The sequence below is a fragment of the Phoxinus phoxinus genome (assembly GCF_949152265.1).
Source record: "Phoxinus phoxinus genome assembly, chromosome: 23".
NCBI lineage: Eukaryota > Metazoa > Chordata > Actinopteri > Cypriniformes > Leuciscidae > Phoxinus > Phoxinus phoxinus.
Window position 1 is genome coordinate 12,970,005 of NC_136898.1, and position 23,938 is coordinate 12,993,942.

The 23,938-nt window shown below is 37.4% G+C and overlaps 2 protein-coding genes across 4 annotated transcripts; one reads left to right on the top strand and one right to left on the bottom strand.

Annotated features, from left to right (window-relative positions):
* Positions 1-153: 153 nt before the first annotated feature.
* On the bottom strand, positions 154-5,130 carry f9b (coagulation factor IXb). The gene is made up of 8 exons (XM_079599652.1): positions 4,952-5,130; positions 4,403-4,572; positions 4,290-4,314; positions 4,033-4,146; positions 2,090-2,224; positions 1,573-1,877; positions 1,270-1,393; positions 154-878 (listed from the first exon to the last, which is right to left on the bottom strand). Exons 1-8 carry the CDS (start codon positions 5,016-5,018, stop codon positions 289-291), a joined length of 1,530 nt encoding a protein of 509 aa, XP_079455778.1. The 5' UTR covers positions 5,019-5,130; the 3' UTR covers positions 154-288.
* A 1,220-nt stretch (positions 5,131-6,350) lies between these two features.
* Positions 6,351-21,399, top strand: fgf13b (fibroblast growth factor 13b). 3 transcript variants are annotated; one of them, XM_079599655.1, is made up of 7 exons: positions 6,351-6,679; positions 6,900-7,042; positions 9,436-9,603; positions 15,146-15,256; positions 15,353-15,456; positions 16,644-16,842; positions 19,659-21,398. In XM_079599655.1, the coding sequence occupies exons 2-7, from the start codon at positions 6,991-6,993 to the stop codon at positions 19,793-19,795; spliced, it is 771 nt and encodes a 256-aa protein (XP_079455781.1). In that variant the 5' UTR covers positions 6,351-6,679; positions 6,900-6,990; the 3' UTR covers positions 19,796-21,398. The 3 variants fall into 3 exon arrangements, with proteins under 3 accessions (XP_079455781.1, XP_079455779.1, XP_079455780.1); XM_079599653.1 differs by lacking the exon at positions 9,436-9,603 and having other exon boundaries at positions 19,659-21,399; XM_079599654.1 differs by lacking the exon at positions 9,436-9,603 and having other exon boundaries at positions 6,378-6,679; positions 6,924-7,042.
* The last annotated feature ends 2,539 nt before the right edge of the window (positions 21,400-23,938 follow it).

Sequence of the window (23,938 nt, forward strand, 5' to 3'; positions counted from 1 at the left end):
TGAATGAGTTTCATGTGTACTTCAGTTTGAAGGACACGTCTTAAAGCCATACAGCCATAGGTGTATAATATGTACAGAGTTAGTAAGAAGAAAGTGGTACTGTATATCATGTATGAAAATAATTTCACTAGATGTACAAGCACAAAGTATAAGATGGTAAACTATATATTTTCTTGATTGTTACAGTATATTTGTTGAATGATGACTAGTAAATATTATCTGTACAGAAATGACTGCTCTCAATCATTCCAATGTGTATTTTTCTTCAAAACAAACCTGGAAAATGGCCTAATTCAAACTCTGTTGACCAATATTGGACATTTGTCCTGTTCTGATCCCAGTAATGTTACTTATCCAGTACATATATCTTGAGATGCGGGTGTAGATGCCATACTTTCCCTTTTTGGCGCACTCTTCACCCCAGCTGACGATGCCCGTGAGAAACCATGTGTTCTGATAGCGGGTGGCATGGGGTCCTCCGCTATCTCCCTGACAGGAATCCTTGTGTACCGTACTGTAACCGGCACAGAACATGAAGCGCGAGATAGCGTCAGTGCTGCTGCTTTTGCACTCTGTCCGGTCCACGTAGGGGAGCTCTACCTTCTGAAGTGTTTTGGATTCGATGCCCCCGAAATGCAGCTTTCCCCAGCCGCTCACCAGGGAGTTTTGCGCGTTCTTGAGCAGGTTCTCTGTGAAGTCTTTAGAGCCAAGGCAGATGGGCAGGACGTAGTCTGAGAATTTAACGGGTCCCTTGAGCTTTAACAGGGCGATGTCATGATTGTAAAGACTGTGTTGAGAGTTGTAACGTGGATGGATATGGTACTCCGCAATGCCGTGGTCACTCTCTTTTCCCTCCATCTTTGAGATGTCATGTTCCCCTAAAGAAATATAGCAAATAATTTACAATATGCATGACATCACATCACATTTGCCCTGAAAGACAAAACTGTTGATTGTTAAGAGTCTCTTAAATGAAATAAAAAGCAATGATAATAAATGAAATAATTATTTATAATTATATATATATATATATATATATATATATATATATATATATATATATGAAATAAAACAATAATAAATTAATAATAATAAATGGGTTTATAAAACAAATATTATATAAACATATAACAGTGGTAGTAGTAGTAGTAAAAACAACAATAATGATTTTCTTGCTTTATATGTAGAACTGCATATTATATATACTGTATATAAAACTATAACCAAATAGCAATAACAAGTATGTGACAGACAGTGTAGTTCTCTCACCCACTCTGATGAAGAAAGATCCCACCTTTCCTTCAACACAGTGGGCAGCTGTAATGACCCATTCTTCACTGAGAAGAGAGCCTCCACAAAATACCATCTGATTCACCTTTGCCATAAAAACCACCTTCCAGAGAAAAAGATTAATATTACATTTTTTGTATTATTTCCTCCACATAAGGTTCTGTTCTGTTGATTTTTCGACACAAACCAATGATTATGCCAGCCGTGCGTCATAAGACGAGGAGCAATCTCATGAATGTTTTATTTACACACACACACACACACAATTCATCTCTTCAATACCTGCCAGGGAATCTCCCCTGGTGTTGCTTCATTGCCTCCTACAATGCGATGTTTATTGTTTGTTGCATTGATAGTTGGTTGAGTGGGAAAGAAAGCCCAGGAGGAGTTGTTGTCCAGTGTAGGTTGAAGTGTGCTTGTGCTGTTCACTTCAGGGGCATCTGTGGGACTGGACTCTGTCATATTGCCTTCGGTTGTATTGACGTGATTGACGGATTGATTTTCATTTTCATTCTCAGCACTGATAAGGGATCTTGAGTTAAGAGTTTCAGCAATAATCTTACCGAGACGTCCACATGGGTTTTGCCCTATAAAGATGCAAGTAGAAGAATCAAGAGCAAGATCTAATCAACAAACCAACCCAAGGGTCTGCTAAAACATGCAATCATGGTATTCAAAATACACTCCTGCAGATGAAAGGTCATACTGCACAATATAAGAAAAGCTTATTGTCCCAGTGACAATACAGTGGCTTAATGCAGGAAAATAGCACGTAATAAGTGGGAATAGATTCCAGTACCTATAGGTTCACATGTCCTGCTGTCCAGAGCCAATCTGTAACCCTCGGCACAGTCACACACTGCTCCATAAATTTTATCCACAGTGCAGAAGTGCATGCAGCCTCCATTATTTACATTGCACTGTTTTGCCATCTCTGCACCAGACCAACCCATGAAACACAACATAAGGTTTAGCAGAGGAAGACCTTAAGATTAACTAAAGCAGGTTAAGAATTTCTACTAATGTAATGAGATTAAAAGGTGTATATCTATAAAACAGTCGTGCTCAGAATGAATGGCACCCCTGGTAAATATGATCAAAACTAGCTGTAAAAAATTAATCTGCATCGTTTATCCTTTTGATCTTTCATTCAAAAAATTGCCAAAAATCTAACCTTTTATTGAAGTAAAATAATTGAAAGCCGGGGGGAAATCACATTATGAAATAAATGTTTTTCTCCAAAGCACGTTGGCCACAATTATTGGTGCCCCTAGAATTTTTTACGAGTAAAATATCTCTGAAGTATATTCCCATTAATATTTACATTTTTTAGCACACCAGGGTGACTAGGAACATGAAATTGTCCAGCCATGTTTAAATATGAGGAAACACAAAGGCCAAATTCCCTTAATCATCCATCACAATGAGTAAAACCAGAGAATATAGTTCTGATGTGCAGCAAAAGATTGTTCAGCACAAAATAGAAAGTGGCTGTAAGAAAATAGCTAAAGAATTGAAAATCCCCATTTTGACCATCAGGGCAATAATTAAGAAGTTCCAATCAACTAAAGATGTTACGAATCTGCTAAGAAGAGGATGTGTGTCTATATTGCACGGTGAGGAGGAAAGTTTGAGTGGCCAAAGAGTCTTCAAGGATCACAGATGGAGAATTGCAGAGATTAGTTGAGTCTTGGGGTCAGAAAGCATATAAATAAATATCAAACAACCCCTAAAAAAATAGCTTTTTGGCAGCAAACATGCTAGATGGGTTTGCTGCACTCAAGGATAAAAAGTACTCCATGTGTACAATTTAATAAACCGTTGGATCTTTAATGTTGTGGGCATATTTTTCTGCTGGAGGTCCTGGACTTCTTGTTCAGATACATGGCATAGTGGATTCTATCAAATATCAACAGATACAAAAATCAAAACCTGGTGGCATCTGCTAGAAATCTTATAATCGGATCTTCCATCAGGACAACGATCCAAAACAAACATCAAAATCAACACAAAAAATTTGTTACGGAGCACAAAATGAAACTTCTGCCATGACCGTCCCAGTTCCCTGACCTGATGAGTGGAGTGAGCTGAAGAGAAGAAGCACCAACATGGATCTGGGAATCTGAAGGATCTGGAGAGATTCTGTATTAGAGGAATGGTCTCTGATCTCTGGTCAGTTGTTCTCCAAACTCATCAGGCATTATAGGAGAAGACTATAGCTGAGCTGATATCTTGTTAAAAGGAGATTGCAAAAAGTATTTAATAAAAGGGTGCCAATAATTGTGGCCAACGTGTTTTGGAGAAAAACATTTATTTCATAATGTGATTTTTATGTGCTTTTCCTCATTTTTTTAATTATGGCATTAAGATTAATTTCCAAAAGATGATTTTTTATTCCTCTTTTTAGTCAACTTAAGCATGGGTGAGTTCACTTATGCTAAGCACCGGTATGTATAATTCATATCTTTATATATTAAAAAACAAAATAAATGTCATATCTAATTTTATTAATGTTATGTGTTTTAATATATATTAAAACATACAGTATGTGTATGTATGTATGTATGTATATATATATTTTTTTTTTTTCACACAATTTCCCCCCCAAAATAAAAACTATAACTAAAACTCTAAAATAAGACAACACATTTTGGCATATTTGTTTACAAATGATGTTGTCTGAACTAGAAGATATCATGTAATGATCTAGCTGATATAATGTCAGCTCATCACGGATCTTACCTAACTCACAGTTTATCCCACTAAAGCGTGTTGGACACCAGCAGGTGTATGCACTCATACCATCCTCACATTTCCCACCATTCTGACAGGGATTCGACTGACACTGGTCTCCATCTGAAAGAGGAGAGGCCATGATCATTATCAATACATTCTTGTCAATGTAATGAAAAATTAACACAAACTATGAACAAAATAAAGGATAGAAAGATACAAAAAAGTTGTACATAGCAAGCACATACATCAACATTCGTACTCACCTATATAATTCCTCCAGAATTTCTCCTGAAACAAAGTTTGGAAAGTTTTAAACTCATAAAGAGAGAGTCCTACAAATGTTTTTTTAGGAGATAAATGTGTTAATGCTACTCACGGTTTGCTCCTGATCTTCAAATACCTCTCTGACCTCCTCTAGATTGCAGCGCTCTTCAAAACATTCCCTTTCCAAGTTAGCCTTCATCACAACCTCCTCCCATCCTGTGTTAAAGCGTTTTTGTCTCTTCAGAAGAGACTCCGCCAGCTCCCTTGGCAGAAACACTGAAGCTACATACACAACAGAGACACTGAGATATCACAAACTCCAAGGTCTTGTTTCTAGGGCACAGATGAAGTAGTCTACAAGCACCGAAGATTTGGCAAGAGAATATTGTTTTACTTTGAAAGGCTTTTTATGCTGAATTTGGACAAAAGTCTGAGGCAAAGACTTAATTTCAGTTCCACCATGATAGGGATAATTTTACAAATGTTTTTTACATTTCAAAAGACTACATGTAACATACATTGACCATTAAAACATATTTTTTAAAACTATATTACACTAACCAGCTCAAACTGTTTCATTTTATTTAAAAAAACTCACTCACACATATTATATACATACATGATTTCATACATAAACAAGATTATAACAACGTTAACTTACCTTCAGACATTAGCCATGTTTCAAGCAGCAAAGTGCATATCAAAATAATGTGATACATCTTCACCATTTTCTCTTTGATGATTTCCCTTCAGGCAGAAATCTTTCTCCGCAGTCAAAATACTTTCATGATTTGTTCCAAAGTTCAGGACATATCTGTTTGCACTTCATGCAAACTGATATCTCATCCGGTGGGTGTTTTTCTCTCTCTCAGTCTGCACCTGCAGTGTTTGTGGGTAATTGTCCCTGGATTTTACCATATAAGCAGTTTGTAGTGTCATGAGAAAGCATCCTAGTGTTTGAATAATGCATTTTGTCACACTTCAGACTTCAGAAAATAAAAGTATGAAAACAATATATGTGGATTATATAGCCGCCCAATCCCAGTGGATGATTATATTTGTATGGATAACCAATCACATTCCTGACTCAGAGTCATTTCTGTCTTTTCCCCACTGATTCAAAGAATTCGGTTCAGACTTGGGACCCAGCAAATATTGACAAGACTTGGCTGACTAATACTGGCCTCATAACTGATGTCCATTAAGAAACAACAAACACCGACATTATGTGCTAAGAGTTGAGATGTGCTATTTTGGCATACAACTACACCTTCTATGACAAACTCTTTAGTCAAAAAAAATATACAGTCTGTATAGCATGTTTTGTTTGTTTTCATTGCAATGAGTTCTCCTTTAGTGTTTTTTTGTGAATAAGCCAAAATTCCCAACAGAAACTAGGCCGACATAAATTTTTTTATGACAGTAGCTATCTACCGGACAGACCTAGTTTAAAAGTTTTAAATATTTATAGTGCTCATATCCGACAAACCAACTTTAAAAAAAAGAGAGACTTGCCTCATCTTTTTTATGTAACAGGATTTGTGACTTATCTCTGGTAGTCAAACAGGAAGTTTAAACTACATAATTAATGCTGCTCTTGGATGGGTGAATGAAATGGGAATTAAGGCTTTCTGGTGGTCAATTAGTCAACCTTTTCTTTGGCATCTTAATAGATAATTCTAGGTATTCAATATGTAAAGATTTGATCTCACTCAAACTAAATTTTTGCACCCTAGCCTACCTTTTCAGGCGAACTCGATTACTCAGCAGAAAACGATTTAGAAAATGAAACAGGCCTTAGCTTACTGAAAATCCAGTGGGCTACTAATTAATTATTTATTTAGAAAATTAATGAATGAAATGAACTATAGCCTAGCCTACTTGGTAATGGTATATATATTTTTTTTTTTAAATCATAGATTATATGGTTAGGACCGAACTGTAGCTGCTCTTTAAACAAAACCAGCATGTAAAAAAAAATGCGGTGCGTTCAGCTAAAGATTGGTTTTGCGTAAATCTACGTAATAATGTTTGTCAACTAGAGAGCATTCTGACTCTTCTAACTGAAGGCCGACGTCACGCGTCACGTGGTGAAGTTTGGGACTGGGCTTCACAATACGACCTCAATAGTTGCGTAGCGAGGGTGATACACCGCCATGTGGTCTGATTGATGTGTCAAAGCACATCATGAGCGCACGAATTGTAATCTTGCAGACTGCAAACTGAACGACACTAAAACAGCTTGGGAAGTGGCCTTTCACGTCTTAATTTTAACTGAAGACTGTTGTGACAGTTTTTCCACGCCTTGCTTTTTGCTGCCTTGTCTTTTGTCATAAGGAACAAAGCGTTATGCACACCTGCCAGAGAAAATAATAACGACCAGCAAACGGTAAGGATTCAGCAACATTACAATGCTCTGACTAAATTATTCATTAAATAGGCTTACATTAAATTAATGTAATTACCTGATGAGTGTGATTGTAAAAACATACAGAATTTATTTATTCTGGATAACAGCCTATTCTTGGATTTAAAATAAATGAAAAACATAATTTAAAAGATATCATACAATGGGAAATAATTATGAACTGAGCTCTGGTTCCTTTAAGGAGGGGTTGTCCATTGTTTAATAGAAGAGCCAGTTTTAAATGATCGGACCGATTTGGTATCATCTGGAATTCATCATCAAAACTGGGATCTATGAGTGGGAAAGCATTACTAAAGACGAAAGAAGATAAGGATGCAAACAAGGGTAAGACATCGCATTATTTTACTTAAACCTTTTTCCTATCCATGTATTGACATACATTTGGTTGTTTATAATTACGCGGAAAAGGCGCACGTTGGAAGCCATTGAGTTCTGGTTATGCAGACGGTTACAATTAATGGGCCGCTGTCAAGCATATTGCACTGAAAATCATTAAAAATTGATTCCCTCGTCGCTATAGCCGATCTATTAGGCATCCACAAACAGAGTAACTTAACATTAAATTATAGATTAATATAAATATAAATTATGTTAGCGATTAAGCTTAAGGATACGCATAACCAACAAGTGTGATGTTTATTTTGAGATCATATTTGCCGTGATGCGGTCACTTTAAATCTACTTTAACAGCTGAGCGCGCGCGCTTCACGAGAAGCAAAAATAGCTTTCCAGTCTTCTGACGGTTTGCCTCAAAACAACAAACGCTTTTATTAAAAAGCGTTCTTTTGATAAAACCTGTTGATAGCAAGAAAACAATAAAATATGTATTTGTTTATTTTTCTTGAGCGTGATATAGCCTACTATCCGCGCTTCAGTTCACGGATGCTGGGTACCTATTGCCATGGAGACAAAGAGGCGCAGAGGCTGCCTCATAAAAAATACATAACATGCTGTATAAAGCAGATGTATTCTGTTTTTAGTGTCTACAGTGGTTCTTTCACTGGACATACATTGCATAACATTTTATATAAGGTCAACAAGCATTAAAGTGCATGCCTGATTTTTAGCCTAAAAATGTGTGTTGTATGGTTGGGTCATAAGTAATAAAGCTTCACAAACCCCTGAGATGGAGCTGTAAATGCCAGAGCCGAGGATTACGTTTGATTAAACTGTTAGGAAAAACTCATTAAAGTTTATTACGTCATGGAAAAGCGAGGACCGATCTACACATCTACACTGAGGCCATGTTAAATGAGGGGTCATTAAAAAGACACAGCTTTTAATTATATTTAATAGACCTTTGGGGATTAAGCCTAAATGAGAGATTAATCTTGTATTGAGTTTTAATTGAACACACCGTTCATTCAGAACACCTTCATTAATTCTGGTCACTGTATGTCACTTGCGTCCATGTTTTTAGTTACTTTAAAGATAAATTTTTACACTTAACAATAACGTTCCATTTATGAGCATTAGTTAGAAAAGCATTTATACAATACTATACTATACTATACTATACTATACTATACTATACTATACTATACTATACTATACTATACAATACACTATACTATACTACACAGACAAGGCTTTAGCCTATAGTCCCAGACTAAAATGCATGTTTGAGCTGTTTTAACTGAAAGCAACTTGCACTGACATCTTAATATGTCAGTGTAATTGTTTTGTCTCAAGATGCACACGCCAGTAATGTTTTTTATAGGCACGTTTATAAAAGCTACTTAAATGTCCTAATTGAACTAATGACTAATCCTGGCTTAATCTAAGCCCTGTCTGTGAAACCAAAGCATTTATTAATCTAACTTAATGTTAATTTGATAATTTACTAATATATTACTAACATCAAAAGTTGTATTCATTAATATTATTATTATTTGATTAGTATTATTATTATTAACGGACCTGAGCATATAACAAACAGTGAACAGTTGTATTGTCATGAATTAATTTTATCAAAGATTCATAAATACGGGAACAAATGTATTGCTCATTTTTAGTTAATGTTGTCAATCCATTAACCAAGTGTTACCAATACATCATATGCTGTGTTAAAACTAACAACATTGATTTTCTATGTTGAAACCTCAGTATTTTCATTTTGTAACCTCATAAAAGTGTCAGTGACAAGAATTCATCATGTGATCTACTATACATCCTCACCCCACATGTGTAAACAAAACAAAACAAAAAAACAAAACAAAATATTTTTCAAAAATGTAATTACAGGCTATATATAAAATATAGCAAAATCATGATATAGCCACATTATGTTGGACCATTTAAAAAATATGTATTTTTTCCCCCTTTGTTTTTGCAGTTGGTATAATTGCAAACTATAGGGTAGGCCATATGTCAAATTTGTGTGTGTATGTGTAATTGCATGAATACATTTGACAAATTTTTCAGTCTTAGATAGCCTAATACTGTGATGTGTTTAGCTTAGTAACTAATTTGTTTATATATTTGTCATTACTGAAAACACGACAGTTTAAGTTAATAGTTTAAGAAATAGATAGTGTATAATCCAAGGCTTTACCACCAGATGTCAGTATCATCTTTCCAAACTTATTTGGTCTCTTTCGTCCGCCCTCTGTGTGCGTGTACGTGCACTGTTGCATGCGTCAGTATAGTGTATGATTTCGATATTTTGTCCTACCAGATTTTCTTCTAATACGTGTTGTTCTGTCACTATGTTGAAGTATACACAGTTCAAGATGGCAAGGAGTACATTCTGTTGCGGGCGGAGTCAACTCAGTCTCTTGCAGTAGATCAGAAAGAAAACTCCTTTCATAGTAAATGTCAGGAGCTCTTTTGCTGTCCATTCTGGAAACTCTTCGTTCTAAAGAAAAGAAAAGAAAACGATGAAGGTTTGTCGAGATGAGAGGTTTATCGGTTCTGCCTGCCTAGCACCTTCAATGTTAATTTCACGAAAGATAACCACAGACGAGCCTTAACATTGTTTTTAATATAAAAAAAACCCAAAATACACCGTACTAACCCACCGGAAGTAGCATGCGTTGTAAACGTTTAACATCGCATTCGCAACGCATGCTATTATTTCATTGCACGATGTACCAGTGCTGTTATGAATTTGAATAAACTGTTTTATGTTCTTTCGGTTGGACTCTCTGTCTCTGAATAGCAAGGGAATGTTTTCACGTCTAGGCCCGCACTAGTTCTTGTTACTCCTGCATGTATACACTGACTGTATTTCAGACCCAGGTCTGATTTATTGTGCACTTCAGGAACGCTTGGATGTGATGATGACAATGTTCTCTCTCAGCCCATTTCACATGTTTTAGCGCCATCTTGTGGTGCGCTTTAAGATCAGCTTCATCGGGGTGGGGTTGTTTTCGCCTTCTCATCTGAAATATGTCTCTAAACATAAGCACATTCAGTCATTAAAGAATAACCCAAAGAGATTTTTATGACTTTGTGCCATACAAAGACTACAAAGACTGTTTTCTCATCATACCAAGATCTGCTTAAGTTCTATAAACTATTAGGTTACTAATAGCCCTAATAAATTAGATTGAGCCTTTATGGTTATGTTATTGCCAGGCTAATTCAATTCAGTTCCTAGATACAGAAACAACTGCAGCATATGTGTTAATAGCAGCACAGAAAATATAGAATGTAGAAAAAAAGTGCTCCCGCTCAGGGTCCCTTAACTGTAAAGACATCACGAATAGATAAGTCACTATCACCAGAGATTTGATGTGCATGAGTAATATAGAGACTGCATAAACATAATAGGATTACATAAAACACTTGTGTATGACAGTGACTTTGATATGATCTTAAACTCACATTCGATTAGTTGCACTAGATGAGCAGGAAACTATGCTTGGTTGTGTCACATGTTGGCCCAACACACAACAGGAAGGAAGGCCAGACTAATTCGATTCCCCTTGTTTGAGAAAAAAAATCCTGTTTCCTCATTACCCTGATATCTCATTAGTCTCTCTCTCTCTCTCTCTCTCTCTCTCTCTCTCTCTCTCTCTCTCTCTCTCTCTCTCTCTCTCTCTCTCTCTCTCTCTCTCTCTCTCTCTCTCTCTCTCTCTCTCTCTCTCTCTCTCTCTCTCTCTCTCTCTCTCTCTCTCTCTCTCTCTCTCTCTCTCTCTCTCTCTCTCTCTGAATATGTTGGTTCGCTCTGCTGTTCTCTCTCTCTCTCTCTGAATATGTTGGTTCGCTCTGCTGTTCTGGACTGTTCCTAAACTGCATGGTTTTCAGAGCTTGTAAACCAGCCAGATCTCTGACACTTTTATTATCAAGAATAATTTTAGAAGCTCTGCTTTGTTTCCAAATGGGTTTTATTCATTGGCCTGTTATTTTTTACGACGCTGCCTTGGAATCAATGATACTGCAATCTGTTATTAACTATAAGATGAATATATAGAGCATACATTTAAGCAAGTCCTCAGGTTTGTGATTAGGAGTCATTCACAAAGGTTTGAGAGTGTTTGCTCACTCTACCCTCTTCTCTCCTCCTCTTCTTGCTGTGAATGACCCTGAAGAGAATATTAGAGTTGGCATTATCTCCAGTGCATCTGATGAATCATTGATAAGACGCCCTAAACACATAGTGGTCTGTCAATAATAGGCGATAATGATCTGCTATGATCGCCGGGCTGTGCTCTTTTAATGGACAGAATACTCATGAGAATTAGTTGAAAGTTCGCAACGCCCTTTTTCTTGCTTTGAATACTGTGAAGAAGTGCGAAAGAATAAAAGTCATCTTGCCTCTGAGGGTAGCATGGCGTTTCCCTTGAGAAGATCTGTATCAGGTACACTTTTAGATATCCCGTCAGGGGGCTTTGTTTAAAAGGATTTTGACAAATGAATGAGATGTACATTTATACGCATGGAATGTTTGAGTAATGGGTTTATTTGTTTGACGTGGGTCTTTATTGGTGCTGTCCGTGGTGCTGAAATTCACCAGTTCATCTGAACTTCAGCTTAAGTGGCTCGGAAGAGTTTTCAAGTTGTTTCATCAAAGGAGGATTGCTGTTTTAAAAAACAAACCAGTTTAAAAACTCGTATTCGCTCTGGAAAATAATACATTTTCTGCTGTTCTTCAATGTAGTTGGCACCATCCATCCATATACACTGTAACAATGTTTTGTTAGGTCATTTAAAAATGTGTTTGATGTGGTAACATCATCTTCAGTGAAAAATATTATATAAACTATTATTTAACCTTATTTAACTTTACCTTATACAGTAAGATTATTTTATGTTATATTATATGTATAGATAAATAATGTAAAATTGAGATTAAGATTTTTTTACATTTTATAAGTTCAAAGTATGAATATCCTTGAGTTAAATTTATATTTAAAAAGAAAATAACATGTAGTTACATATTAGTGAAATTGTTTTTATGAATAAAAATAATCACCTTTAATTAATGAAAGATGCGTTCCCAGAATTCCCTGTTCGAACAATCTTTTGTTTATTATTTAAACAAATGTTTTACTGCATTATTTTAGTGACGTGTGTCGCACTGATGGTGTATGTTATTATTAGTTGCTGCAGAGGCCAATTTTTATTAATTTTAAGTTGTTATGCGGCCTTATCAATCATCAGTGTATTTTGCAGTAACAAACATATCTGAATACCACAAATTAGTTGGTAAATTAACATTATAAATGGGATATGCCGTTATGAAACTTAACTTGTCATTGTGCTTCATTGAAATAATTGTATTTTACGGTAAAGTTCTAGCAACCACCGTTTTTTTTTACACTCTTTAAAATAAAGGTTCCAAAAGTGGGTTTTCGCAGCAAGAACCATTTTTGGTTCCCAAATTAAACTTTCAGTGAGCTGGTCTTAAAAGAACAATTGTTTGTCTGACTGTAAAGAACATTTGAATAATCTATAGAACTTTCCCCCCATAGAGAACCTTTCTTTTTTTTTTTTTTTTTTTTTTTTGCAATGGAAAGGTTCCACGGCTGTTTGAGGTTATGAAACCATTATTTTTAAAGAGTGAATAATTCTACAGAACAAAACAAAAAATGGTATAAAAAAAACTATTGATGAGTTGGATTATATGTGGCACAAAGGCCACTCCTCATTTCAGGAGGCTCTAATGTTGCCTGTTTATACACGGCTGCTTGTTGAAGACCACAGTCACGTCTCTGGGGCCGTGCTGCTGCAGGAGAACGAGCTGCTGCTGCTGCTGCAATACATACAACCCACTGTCGAAAAGAGAGCAGTCTGAAATCTCTGCAATAGTGGATGTGGATATTCTTCTTTCATGGATCATATTGCTGACACCAGAGTTTAGATGCCGTTTCCTACGCCTCTGAATTTCCATATTTTGGGCGGTCTTTGGGGAACGGGGACGGGGAATCTGTTGAGTACCTATGCAGATCTCCACTGCTGAAAACGAGAGCGCATCTGCAGGGGAAGACGATTAATCTACTCAACTTCAATTAAAGGCTGCATTATTGAAAGGCGGGGACCTATTGCTCACAATTTTCCAGCACAATCCCCCACCCACCTCCTCGTTCTCACATAAAGACACTATTTAATTATTTCCTCAGACGCGGTGTTAACAGGTGCCCGTTTTTCTGAATCAGCGCATGGCTTAGTAAAGCTTTGGACCATGGCACAATGGCACGCGTTTCTCTCTCAAACAAACGCGCAACAAAAAGGCAACATTTTCTAGAAGACAGCTTTTTTCCCCGGAGAGAAGAAGAGGAGCTGCTGTCCGGGATCTGCTGCACCATGGCAGGGCACAACAGCCGACGCTGAATGAAGCGGCTGTAAAGGCTTCAAACCAAGGGATTTGTCAATAAAAAAAATGCTCTTTCTTCTGAAATGACCATTACGCAGTCCGTCATGGAGTACTGATTATTCTTCATCAGTGACAATGTTCTGAGCACACAGGACTTTAATATACACAACATATGGTCATTTTTAATCTGGGACGCGTCGCTACAACAAAACGCCAAACTGGCTACAGCCGCAGCGATCGCCAGCTCCCTCATTCGGCAGAAGAGGCAAGCGAGGGAGCGGGAGAAAGCCAATGCCAACCGATGCGCCAGCAGCCCCAACAAGAGCATAGGGAACTGCGAGAAGCCCAGCAGGCTCAACTTATTCTCACGCGTCAAACTCTTCGGCTCAAAGAAACGCAAGAGAAGACGGCCAGGTCTGATGTTATGTGTGTTCTTTTTATCAGACTTTACCCAGATAGCCATGTACATCAATCATCGTCGTCATCCTCATCATAATTAATACGCTGCTCTATCTTTAACTCCTTTACTGTACTAAGATCCGCTGCGCAGAGTAACAAGACAAGGATTTCACAGTCCACTGCTTTTGAACACTCTGAGCTAGAGCTGATGTTGCAATATCACCAGGGCACAGCTCCTCACTTGTTCATCACTATATCATGCAGTCTGAATCAGAGATTGGGCCAAACAGAGATCTGCCACTGACTTTCATTTGATGGATTGCTATTGCTGATATTCAACATTTGTTGTTAATATGCTGTTGATATGATCACTGGCTGGTCTTTTATATTCAGTCTTTTATTCAGCAATAAATAAAAAATGACCTTGTTTATTAATTAATATAGTGGGTTTGGTAGGTTGGGGTTTTTGTTGGGTCACAGAAAATGTGCTTCATCAGGTAACATGCAAATTATCAAAAAAAAAAAAAAAAAAATTATATATTCTGTTGAGATATTCATGCTCAAAGCGTTGAAAATACAACCACTTATAATATTACAATATAATATACAATATTACTAACTTACAATACAATATAACTAAATTAGAAATGCAAATTATTGTTAATAATAGCAAACTAAATAAACAAATAAATAGTACAAAATTGTATTTTTAAGTTAGATCAAGTAGAAATGTCTCTTAAAGGTAACTGCTTAGGTGTGGAAATGGGAATTATAATGAATTGTCTGTAAAATTGTTTGTGACTAAAAACTATTTATTATTTTACAGCATCATCGAATATCAATAGCACAGAATCGGTAAACATTAATGTAATTTGTGCTCTTGTTGCTCTTTTGTTGTTGTTGCATTTTCTCTTGTATACAAGGAGGAAATAAAGTTTTGTAACTCATAAATTCAGAGCCGTTTAGCTGGAATCAGAATATTACAGAAATGCATGTTATATAAGCCATAGTTATCTATCACCTAAACACCGAGGCATGCTTGGCAAATGCCTGGGTCCTGTTGGCACCAGCACTCACTGTTTTCACAATTCACATTTTATGCTTTTCCGACTGTAATTTCTTAGCTTTCACAAGCTGTGCCTTTGTTCTGGATGTTCTATTCTTCTTCATCTTCTTCTTTTTCTTTTTCTTCTTCTTCTCATATAATGTGCTGTTGCATGTCCTCCCGTTCCCCCCTCCTCCTAATATGTGTTGTGTCAATTTTACAGAGCCTCAGCTCAAGGGGATAGTCACCAAGCTCTACAGTCGACAAGGCTTTCATCTACAACTCCAAGCTGATGGGTCCATCAATGGTACAAAGGAGGAAGATAATAGCTATGGTCTGTTCACTACACGAAACATGTTTAAACACGACCAAGCCTACGCGCTTCCTTCCCATGGGTTCAATTCTGTTTTGTTGTACTGTAACTTCACAGCTATTTTCAACCTCATCCCTGTCGGGCTGCGGGTGGTGGCTATACAGGGCGTTCAGACCAAGCTTTACCTGGCCATGAACAACGAAGGCTACCTGTACACCTCTGTAAGTGTGATGAACTCTTCATACTGCATCTTTGTGAGTCCCTCCTACACATTGTGGGCTCTTCTGAGTTCAGGGCAGTAGTAAACATCCCACATTTCGTCTCTGCCGCTCTCATTGGAGTTAAATCTATGTCTTAGACAGCATCATGCATGCCTGAGGATCCGAGCTGTTAACTTAAAGGTTGCGGGTTGGATTCCAGACAGCGGGCGATCGATAGACTGAAGAGATAATGAGATCCAACTCCTGCCCAAACACCATCTGCCTCTCTTATTTATCGCAGAACTGTATCGCGATCATATTCAAAGATGAGATGATGGCATATTTAGACATCCTTGTTAGCACCTCGCATCCACACAAAGATAATTCACACTTCGCATAATTGCTTTGTATTTGGACTATGAATAGAACGCTCTTGGGGGATGATGCATCCTCATACCCAAGGTTTTCCGCCCGATATACTCCGCAGTTTTTAAATATGGAGAAATCACTATAATGCTCTAATGGATATTCTGTTTTGCGAGTGCCTCCCTCGCCTCTCTCCTTTGATTAAATGTGCTGTGGCGACTTGAATAATTTAGTGCCGTGCCAATAAGTGCTTCTGTCAATTCAAAATGGACATTTTGAGCAACATTCCTGGCATTAAAATACTAAAGATTTGCATTGGCCAGGTCTGTGCTTTCATAACGCAGGAACACTTTTACTCTGTACCTTTGCATTTCAACTGTGTGTGGGTTCACGTCTGACTGCCCACAGGAATAACTCAAACTCGCACCTATGGTCGTGCCGGTATACACGTATCTCCTTTGTTGATTTTGAGTGGTTGTTTTCCCCAGGATGAATGTATTGATCTGCAGGAATGAGTCAAATTGTTTCGGGCCTCAGGAGTTTAATGGTAATCAATCTGAACCACAAACTGGACGGGGCGGCGTGCTACCATGTTTAGACCACTTATTACACTTCCAATCAGTGGAATGTACCTCCAGGTTTAAAGACAAATCATGATGAGGTGTTGTGTGGATATTGATGGAGGCTGGTCTGGACCAACTTCAGCTCTCGCTTTCTTTATCTCCCTCGCACACACATCCCCCCCCCCCCTCTCTTATGCAAATACTCCTCCACAAACACGTAAGAATAATTCTCTGTCTCTGATATCTCTGTTGTCTTCTCTGTCCGTTTCACTCTCACAGGAGCACTTCACGCCAGAGTGCAAATTCAAAGAGTCAGTGTTTGAGAACTATTACGTGACCTACTCATCAATGATCTATCGGCAGCAGCAGTCGGGCCGAGGCTGGTACCTGGGTCTCAACAAAGAGGGTCAAGTCATGAAGGGCAACCATGTAAAGAAGACCAAGCCGGCTGCACACTTCATCCCCAAACCTCTCAAAGGTTCGTTTAAGTGTCTCCTGCACCGATCACCAGGCTGATAGCTTTCTAAAAATATCTTCTTTAGATTAAGGATATATATTTGCTGATTGTAGCACAAGCATTCAAGTAGATTGTTGGCTTTCAGGTCGTATCTGCAGATGTTTGGTGTTATTGGTTTATGAAAAGATGAAAATGTGTTCGAAGCGCATGGTTGTATTGTACAAAGTTCCATGGCATAATCTTGGTGTGTGTAAGGGATGTCGGTGCTATTAAACTGGTTAAACCAGTAGCGCTGTAAACATGTTGACAGTTTAACGAACTTTATCTAACTTGCTCAGCAAATTCTGTTTAGGGTGCATGATCGTTACCGTATGTTTTATCAGACATTTTATCGGACGCTGACTTAAAGTTAATCTTTAAAAACATTATGGGCTGGTTTTAAAGACAAGGCTTAGCCTTAGACTAAGCCAGGATTAGGCCTTAGTTCAATTAGGACATTTAAGTAGCTTTTATAAATGTGCCTTAGAAAAAAAAAACATTACTGGTGAGCATCTTTAGAGAAAACAATGGCACTGACATATTTTAAGATACGTCAGTGCAAGTTGCTTTCAGTTAAAACAGCTCAAACAGTTTAGTCTGGAACTGAATTTTAGTCTGCATTTTAAGCCGGGTGCACACCGTGCGATTTATTATCGTCCTTGTTGCTTGTCAGACTGTACGAACACGATCCTCGCTGTAAGCCATGTCACACTGTAAGATCTCAGCTGTCATTAATGTCAGACTGTACGACAGTCAAGACGCGTTAAAAACGGACGCACGCGAGGAAACTTGTCCGGAGTTTTACATCATCAATCAATGACGCGTTCGGTGATGTGAGCTGCATTGCAAGGGATTGAAATGGTGGCTACAAAGAAATCTCAAATGTTCATTTTGGTCACGGATTGAAAAATAAAGACTATTTGACGGCTGTCTTGGGAGAAACCACACTGCAGGAATGTGAGTCAAATCTTCTGACACTGCCAGAATTTAGTCGGAGATCAAATTTGATCGCAACGGTCATTAATCGGCTGTCGGTGAACATGTCAAACTAACGTTCAAAGACTTCAGATTTTAGCCTAGGATCAGAGGATTCTTTTAGGATTTGCTAAATTTGTCTCAGACGGCCAAAATCGCACAGTGTGGACCCGGCTTTAGTCTGGGACTGGCTTAAACCTTGATTCAGATAATCCTAATCTTACATAATATTGTGTAATCTTATTGACTGAACATTACAATGTTGTGATCCCTAAATTCTAGGTAGGTTTTAGTTTTTAATGTTTTATTCTCTTAGACAAAATACAATCAAATGTTAATATTAACAATGTATTGGTTATTGTCCAAAATAAGAAAATAATTACTGCATTAACTATCTTAATATCAATCCCTAATTCTTAAAACATAGCTCTCCTATTGAGCTAAAAGAGTAAACACACCATAAAAGAAGGCATAGTGAAGTATAGGCACACCTTATTTTACCCCTTGAAGAAATCGTTTTTCCTCCCTAAATTAAATTGGTGCCTTTCTTTCTCAGAACGGGCTAAATCTGAGGGGAAATCAAAACCTGCAGCTGCTTGTGCACAGTCATAAGTGAAGCTAAGATGACTAGACATTAGTCTGCTTGAAATGAGCACAGGTGCTCCATGCAATTGGATTTCAAACAAAGTTATGTTATATTAGAACAATGTGCAGAGCAAAATTATTCTTTTACTGCAATCAGGTGTTTTTGTGCTGAATAGCGTACTTACCTGGAACTTGTCAAATGACGATTTTCCGTTCCGACAAACTGACCGGAAGTCATTAATTTCTAATTGAGAGTATAATGTGGGAGCTGAGTGGGTTTCCGATCATATATGGGTATGTGAAATTTTGGGTCCCGTTTTGATCTTGTTGAAATATTTGAACTTTTGCGACTAGACTGTATGTGACCACCCAATCAGTATTCTAATTCTAATCAAAACTATGAGCACAAATGAGAATTACCAATATTTCTCCACTAAAACGTATTTCTTTAAAACACTATTTCTTTTAAATGAGCGGTTATGAATAATTATGTCCGAAATAATTATATTATAATCATTCAATAATTATTTACATTGCTAGAAAATCGACTATGTTTTTCTTTCAAACATATTGACGGTCAGTTGTTTTGTGTGGATATATTCATACATTCAATCATTTTATCATGGTGAATAAGTGGAGGACGCAGGACGTATGACTGCCAAAAATGCGACAAACTTATGCAAATATCAGAGATGGGGTAGGACATACTCTGAAAGTGTTCAATGTTACATTGCTGTTCAGCGTGGAACATACAGACAGCAAACAATTATGAATCAGCAGTTTTTATATTCTTTATTATATAAAGAGGTATAGTGTGTGTGTGTGTGTGTGTGTGTGTGTGTGTGTGTGTGTGTGTGTGTGTGTGTGTGTGTGTGTGTGTGTGTGTGTGTGTGTGTGTGTGTGTGTGTGTGTGTGTGTGTGTGTGTGTGTGTGTGTGTGTGTGTGTGTGTGTGTGTGTGTGTGTGTGTGTGTGTGAAGTATGTTCCCACATTTTATGTTCTTTGTTGTTTTTTATTTTATTATTGAAATAATTTGCTTTCCAAATATTTCTTCCTCAAATTCAAAAGAATTAGTAAAGGAACCCTTAAGGATTCAGAGTCATTAAATTTCTTGTGATTCCCATCCTTAGTGCTGTGTAGACACTAATAGAAGCTATTGATTTACTATTAAAGAGACAAGCTTGCTAGAACGTGAGCACGAGATTCATGAGGCCTGTTACTTGTGTCTCCCCATTATAGTTGCTATGTACAGAGAGCCGTCGCTCCATGAACTGACTGAGTTCTCCCGCTCCGGAAGTGGTACCCCGACCAAGAGCCGCAGCGCCTCGGCCATGCTCAACGGTGGCAAGACTCTGAGCCAGAATGAGTCGACATAACCTGCTGCTGTACAGCTGCTGGACTCTACCATCAACTAAACAGCACAAACGCGTTTACAAGAGTGCGGTGAAACCCTTAGCTGGTCGCTAGCTAGTGTTTCCTGAAATCACTGTGATGAGAACTGAAGTGCAAACCTACATTGTACAATCTTCTGCAGGTCAACCTCCTGAGACAAACAAACCAAGCCATCTTACTGATGTAGGGGTCTGCCTCCATTTGCGGTCGATCCCCGTTTCCATGTGTAGCATACAGAGCTGTGGTTCTCCCCCGTGGCGTTGTCGCAGAATCTTCTAGAACACCTACTTTTGTGTTTTGCTCCATTTCTTCTTAGGGATGCCAACTCCATAGTGCTGAGTCAACTACAATATGACAATAGCAGCTTGTGCGACCCATTTATCGGTATATAGAGGCAGAAATCCCAAAGGTTTTGGACATATGACACAAGTATTTCAGCTCAGCTTTTTTGAGGCAGCGGTTCATTGTTGTGTGCTTTCTAGACAAGCCGTTTTTTCTCCTCTCTTCTCTATTTCTGTCTTATCAGCCCCCACCCCACACATTGTTATTCTGCAAATGAAACAGATTTAGGGTTCGGTCTGTCTGCACACCAAAGATGTCATTAGTCTTTGTATTGAGGTAAGTCAATCTGTGTAATTTCAGCTCCCTCAGACAGCTGGTTGAGAAAACCACTGGAGTGAACGTCATTTAGCTAGAGGAAATGTATTCAGGATAGATAAAGGCTACTCGCTGTGCGTCCCTGCTTTTTTTGTCTGTTTATGTCTTCCTTTACTTCCCTTCTAATTTGGGAACCCAGCATCTTGGAGAAGTGTCAAATCAGAAAATGTTTAAATTATTGATTAACATCAACCCGGTAAGATTTCCGTTACGTAAAAACAGGGCAGGCTTTTTTCCACTCCTCTTTTTTTGCTAAACAAAAATGTAATGAAAACCAAGCAAGAGGAAGCTTCCATTGCTTCAACAGGGCTAAATCAGCATAAGGAAATAACTTGTGTATGAAACTTCATTCCTATAGTTCTTCTTTCTTGTCTTCAGGCAGCAGCCCCTGGTTATAATTTTGATCAAAATCCTCTTCTGTTATATGTATGTATGTATGTATGTGTGTATGAAGCATATTTAATGCATGGGGGACAATGGACGCTGCATGTTGTGTAGCTATGTATATTAACTACAATATGGAACCATGTGCTCTAATGGATACTGGAGTAAAATACAAATGTATATAAGTGCATTTTATCCTGCTACTGCTACGTTTATTATATGTTGTGCATTTAAGAAGCTGCACTGAATAAAATGTTTTGTATGTTCAGAGCACTCATGCCGTTTGATAATAACAATAATAATTTGTCACATTTATATAGCGCTTTACATATGGAATCTCCTCAACCACCACCAATGTGCAGCATCCACCTGGATGATGCGACGGCAGCCATATTGCGCCAGAACGCCCACCACACACCAGCTTACTGGTGGAGAGGATTATGGTGTTAAGTGACTCTTCTTCAAAACAATATTAACAAAGTAAATATAAGAGTAACTGTATGTTGTATGTGACAATCCTACATTAAAAAGCAAAACATTTTACATAATACAGATCCTCAGAAATCTTTGAATGAAGCATATGCATACTGAAATTAAATATAAATATGTATTAAATAATATAAAATAAAAAATTAAGTATAAAATAAATATATACAAATTATCTTGGCATACTAAACCTGATATTTGTGTTTATTAATGTATGTATTAGTTAGGATATAACCCCAAAAATCTTATATAAAATAAGAATATATATATATTTTTTTTCTCTTAATATTTTGCTTATACCTTGAATGTGACAAATATATATCCCAGACTTGAATAATGTTAAAATGATCAAGGCGTCCTTAGTTTTAAACATATGGTACAAAAAGTGCAATTATTAGACACCTGTCTGAAATACTTGATTCTGATTGGCTAATCACTTCAGATCATAAAGACTGACTGACTGTATACTATTGTTTGCATTTATAATAACATTATTTAGTAAGTTTGACATACTGGGCTGAAGTTATCAGTAATATTAACTGAACAATATGACAACAGTAGCAAATAACAAAAAGTGGCTTTAATTACATGATGAATTCGTAGTTATGTACCAGTTTGTCAGTGAAAATCACACCCTTTAAATATGCAGACTGTGACATTCAGAACTCCTCAGGAACGTACTCAATGTTCATTTTGGCACTGCGCTGCATAAATAGTCTGAATTTAAACCATAAGTCGTGAATAAACATCAGGTCAGCAAGCACAGTTTGATTTTTAAGTAGATAGTTCTACCTGTTTTTATATTCATGAATTCATATTGATGAAGTCACCATGAATGAAGAAATTGATTTTGTTGTGCGTTGCTTCACTGGAGTGGTGTAATGAAACCTTGATAATGGCTAATGCATAACCTATGAGGAGGCCATTTGAAAACCATCTACTGTTGTTTAATGTACTGTAAATGGCCATCCAATTCAACTCTATTTAACTCAAACAATATGATCAAACCATTAAATACTATATAGGGACATTTTAATGGAAAAGCACTGAAAATAAAGAAGGCAAGTTGGGCTTGCTTGATTGTGTTTTCGAGATGTTTAAAACACAATCGAGCATTTGAGAGTGAGACAGACCAATATTTAAAGCAGCAGAGGAAAATGAAATGACTTTAACTTTAAAAATAGCTTTAACTTTAATTGTTTTTGGCTGTCATATTCTAAAGGGGAAAAAACATCAAAACAAATGTGATTCATTGACTCCAAAATACAGGTGAAACTCGAAAAATTAGAATATTGTGCAAAAGTTCCTTTATTTCAGTAATTCAACTTGTGAAACTAATTCGTTTTCACTAAAATGTGAAACTTATATATTATATAGACTCATTACAAGCAAAGTGAGATATTTCAAGGCTTTATTTGTTAAATATTAAAACCTTATTAAAACCTTTTCACAATATTCTAATTTTGAATTTGGGGTTTTCATAAGCTGTAAGCCAATCATCAAAATGATAACAAATAAAAGCTTGAAATATCTAACTTTGAGTCTAAATAATATATTAGTTTCACCTTTTAAGTTGAATTACTGAAATAAATGAACTTTTGCACGATATTCACATTTTTCGAGTTTCACCAGTATAGAAAAACTCATTACACTCATTCAAGCACACATGGCGGTCACTTCAAGAATACATAATGTGCCTCAATAAGCTCCTTGGGCGAATCTGGGATGGTTACATCATCACTAAAGCCATCAAGTCCTCCGTTAATATTTCATAACCTGAAATTAATTTTGAATGAACTGGGCTTTCGTTCCCAATAAACCCAGTGAGATGGGATTATTTGCCCCTGGGAAAGGTGCTAAAGACTTTGCATTCATTAACAGTCTTATGATTAAAATAGCATTACATGTGGTGGAGAGGATGTGACATCGCCTGATTGGTTGCCAGATGGTGCCTGAACGAGAAGCACAAACTGACTGATATGGAAGAGTGATGTGGGATGGATAGATGTGTAGATACTGAAGAAAGGAAATGAGATAGAGGAGTAAAGTTATGATGGACAGCTCAGTGCTGATCTGCCGTTTTAAAATCTGATTCTGAGAGCAGCATTCAGGAAATTGTGCTCGGTGCTGCACCAGTAAATGAAAATAATGAACGGAGGGAGACCAGACAAAGGTGAGTCTCGGCTGAATTGCATGTATGGCCGAGCAGCCCCTGCTTTGTGCAGTCATGCATGGTCACTCTAACTCTACCACAGTCAACCTGGACTCTATAAAGGAAAGGCACGGCTCAGTGAGAACCAACTTCTTAAAATCATTTTATCGGCTATACTGTGGGAAATATCAAGTTCTACGGTCTTCTTACATAACACTGGCAAACCTGCAGATACTAGAAAGTATAGTTGCAGGTCTGTGTTTATATTTACAGTACAGCAGTGTGCTGGAGCAGATTTAAGCGTGAAGTTCCCATCTGTTTAGGTGTGTGTGTGCTGCGAGTAGTCTGATGTTGATGGAGTGTGCAGAAGAAAGGTGGGGCTGACAGCCTGTATCATCACTGGTTGCCATGGAATAAGGGACTCTTTAAAACCCATATATATATATCC

What these genes read in the sequence shown, in the direction of transcription:
- f9b (XM_079599652.1), bottom strand. Translation starts at nt 5,018, where the DNA reads ATGGTGAAGATGTATCACATTATTTTGATATGCACTTTGCTGCTTGAA. An exon ending in TGGGATAAACTGTGAGTTAG is followed by an intron (nt 2,225 to 4,032) that starts GTAAGATCCGTG and finishes GGTCTGGTGCAG; the next exon opens with AGATGGCAAAACAGTGCAAT. An exon ending in ATCTTTCTTCATCAGAGTGG is followed by an intron (nt 879 to 1,269) that starts GTGAGAGAACTA and finishes ATATTTCTTTAG; the next exon opens with GGGAACATGACATCTCAAAG.
- fgf13b (XM_079599655.1), top strand. Translation starts at nt 6,991, where the DNA reads ATGAGTGGGAAAGCATTACTAAAGACGAAAGAAGATAAGGATGCAAAC. An exon ending in AGATAAGGATGCAAACAAGG is followed by an intron (nt 7,043 to 9,435) that starts GTAAGACATCGC and finishes ACTATGTTGAAG; the next exon opens with TATACACAGTTCAAGATGGC. An exon ending in GGAGGAAGATAATAGCTATG is followed by an intron (nt 15,257 to 15,352) that starts GTCTGTTCACTA and finishes GTAACTTCACAG; the next exon opens with CTATTTTCAACCTCATCCCT.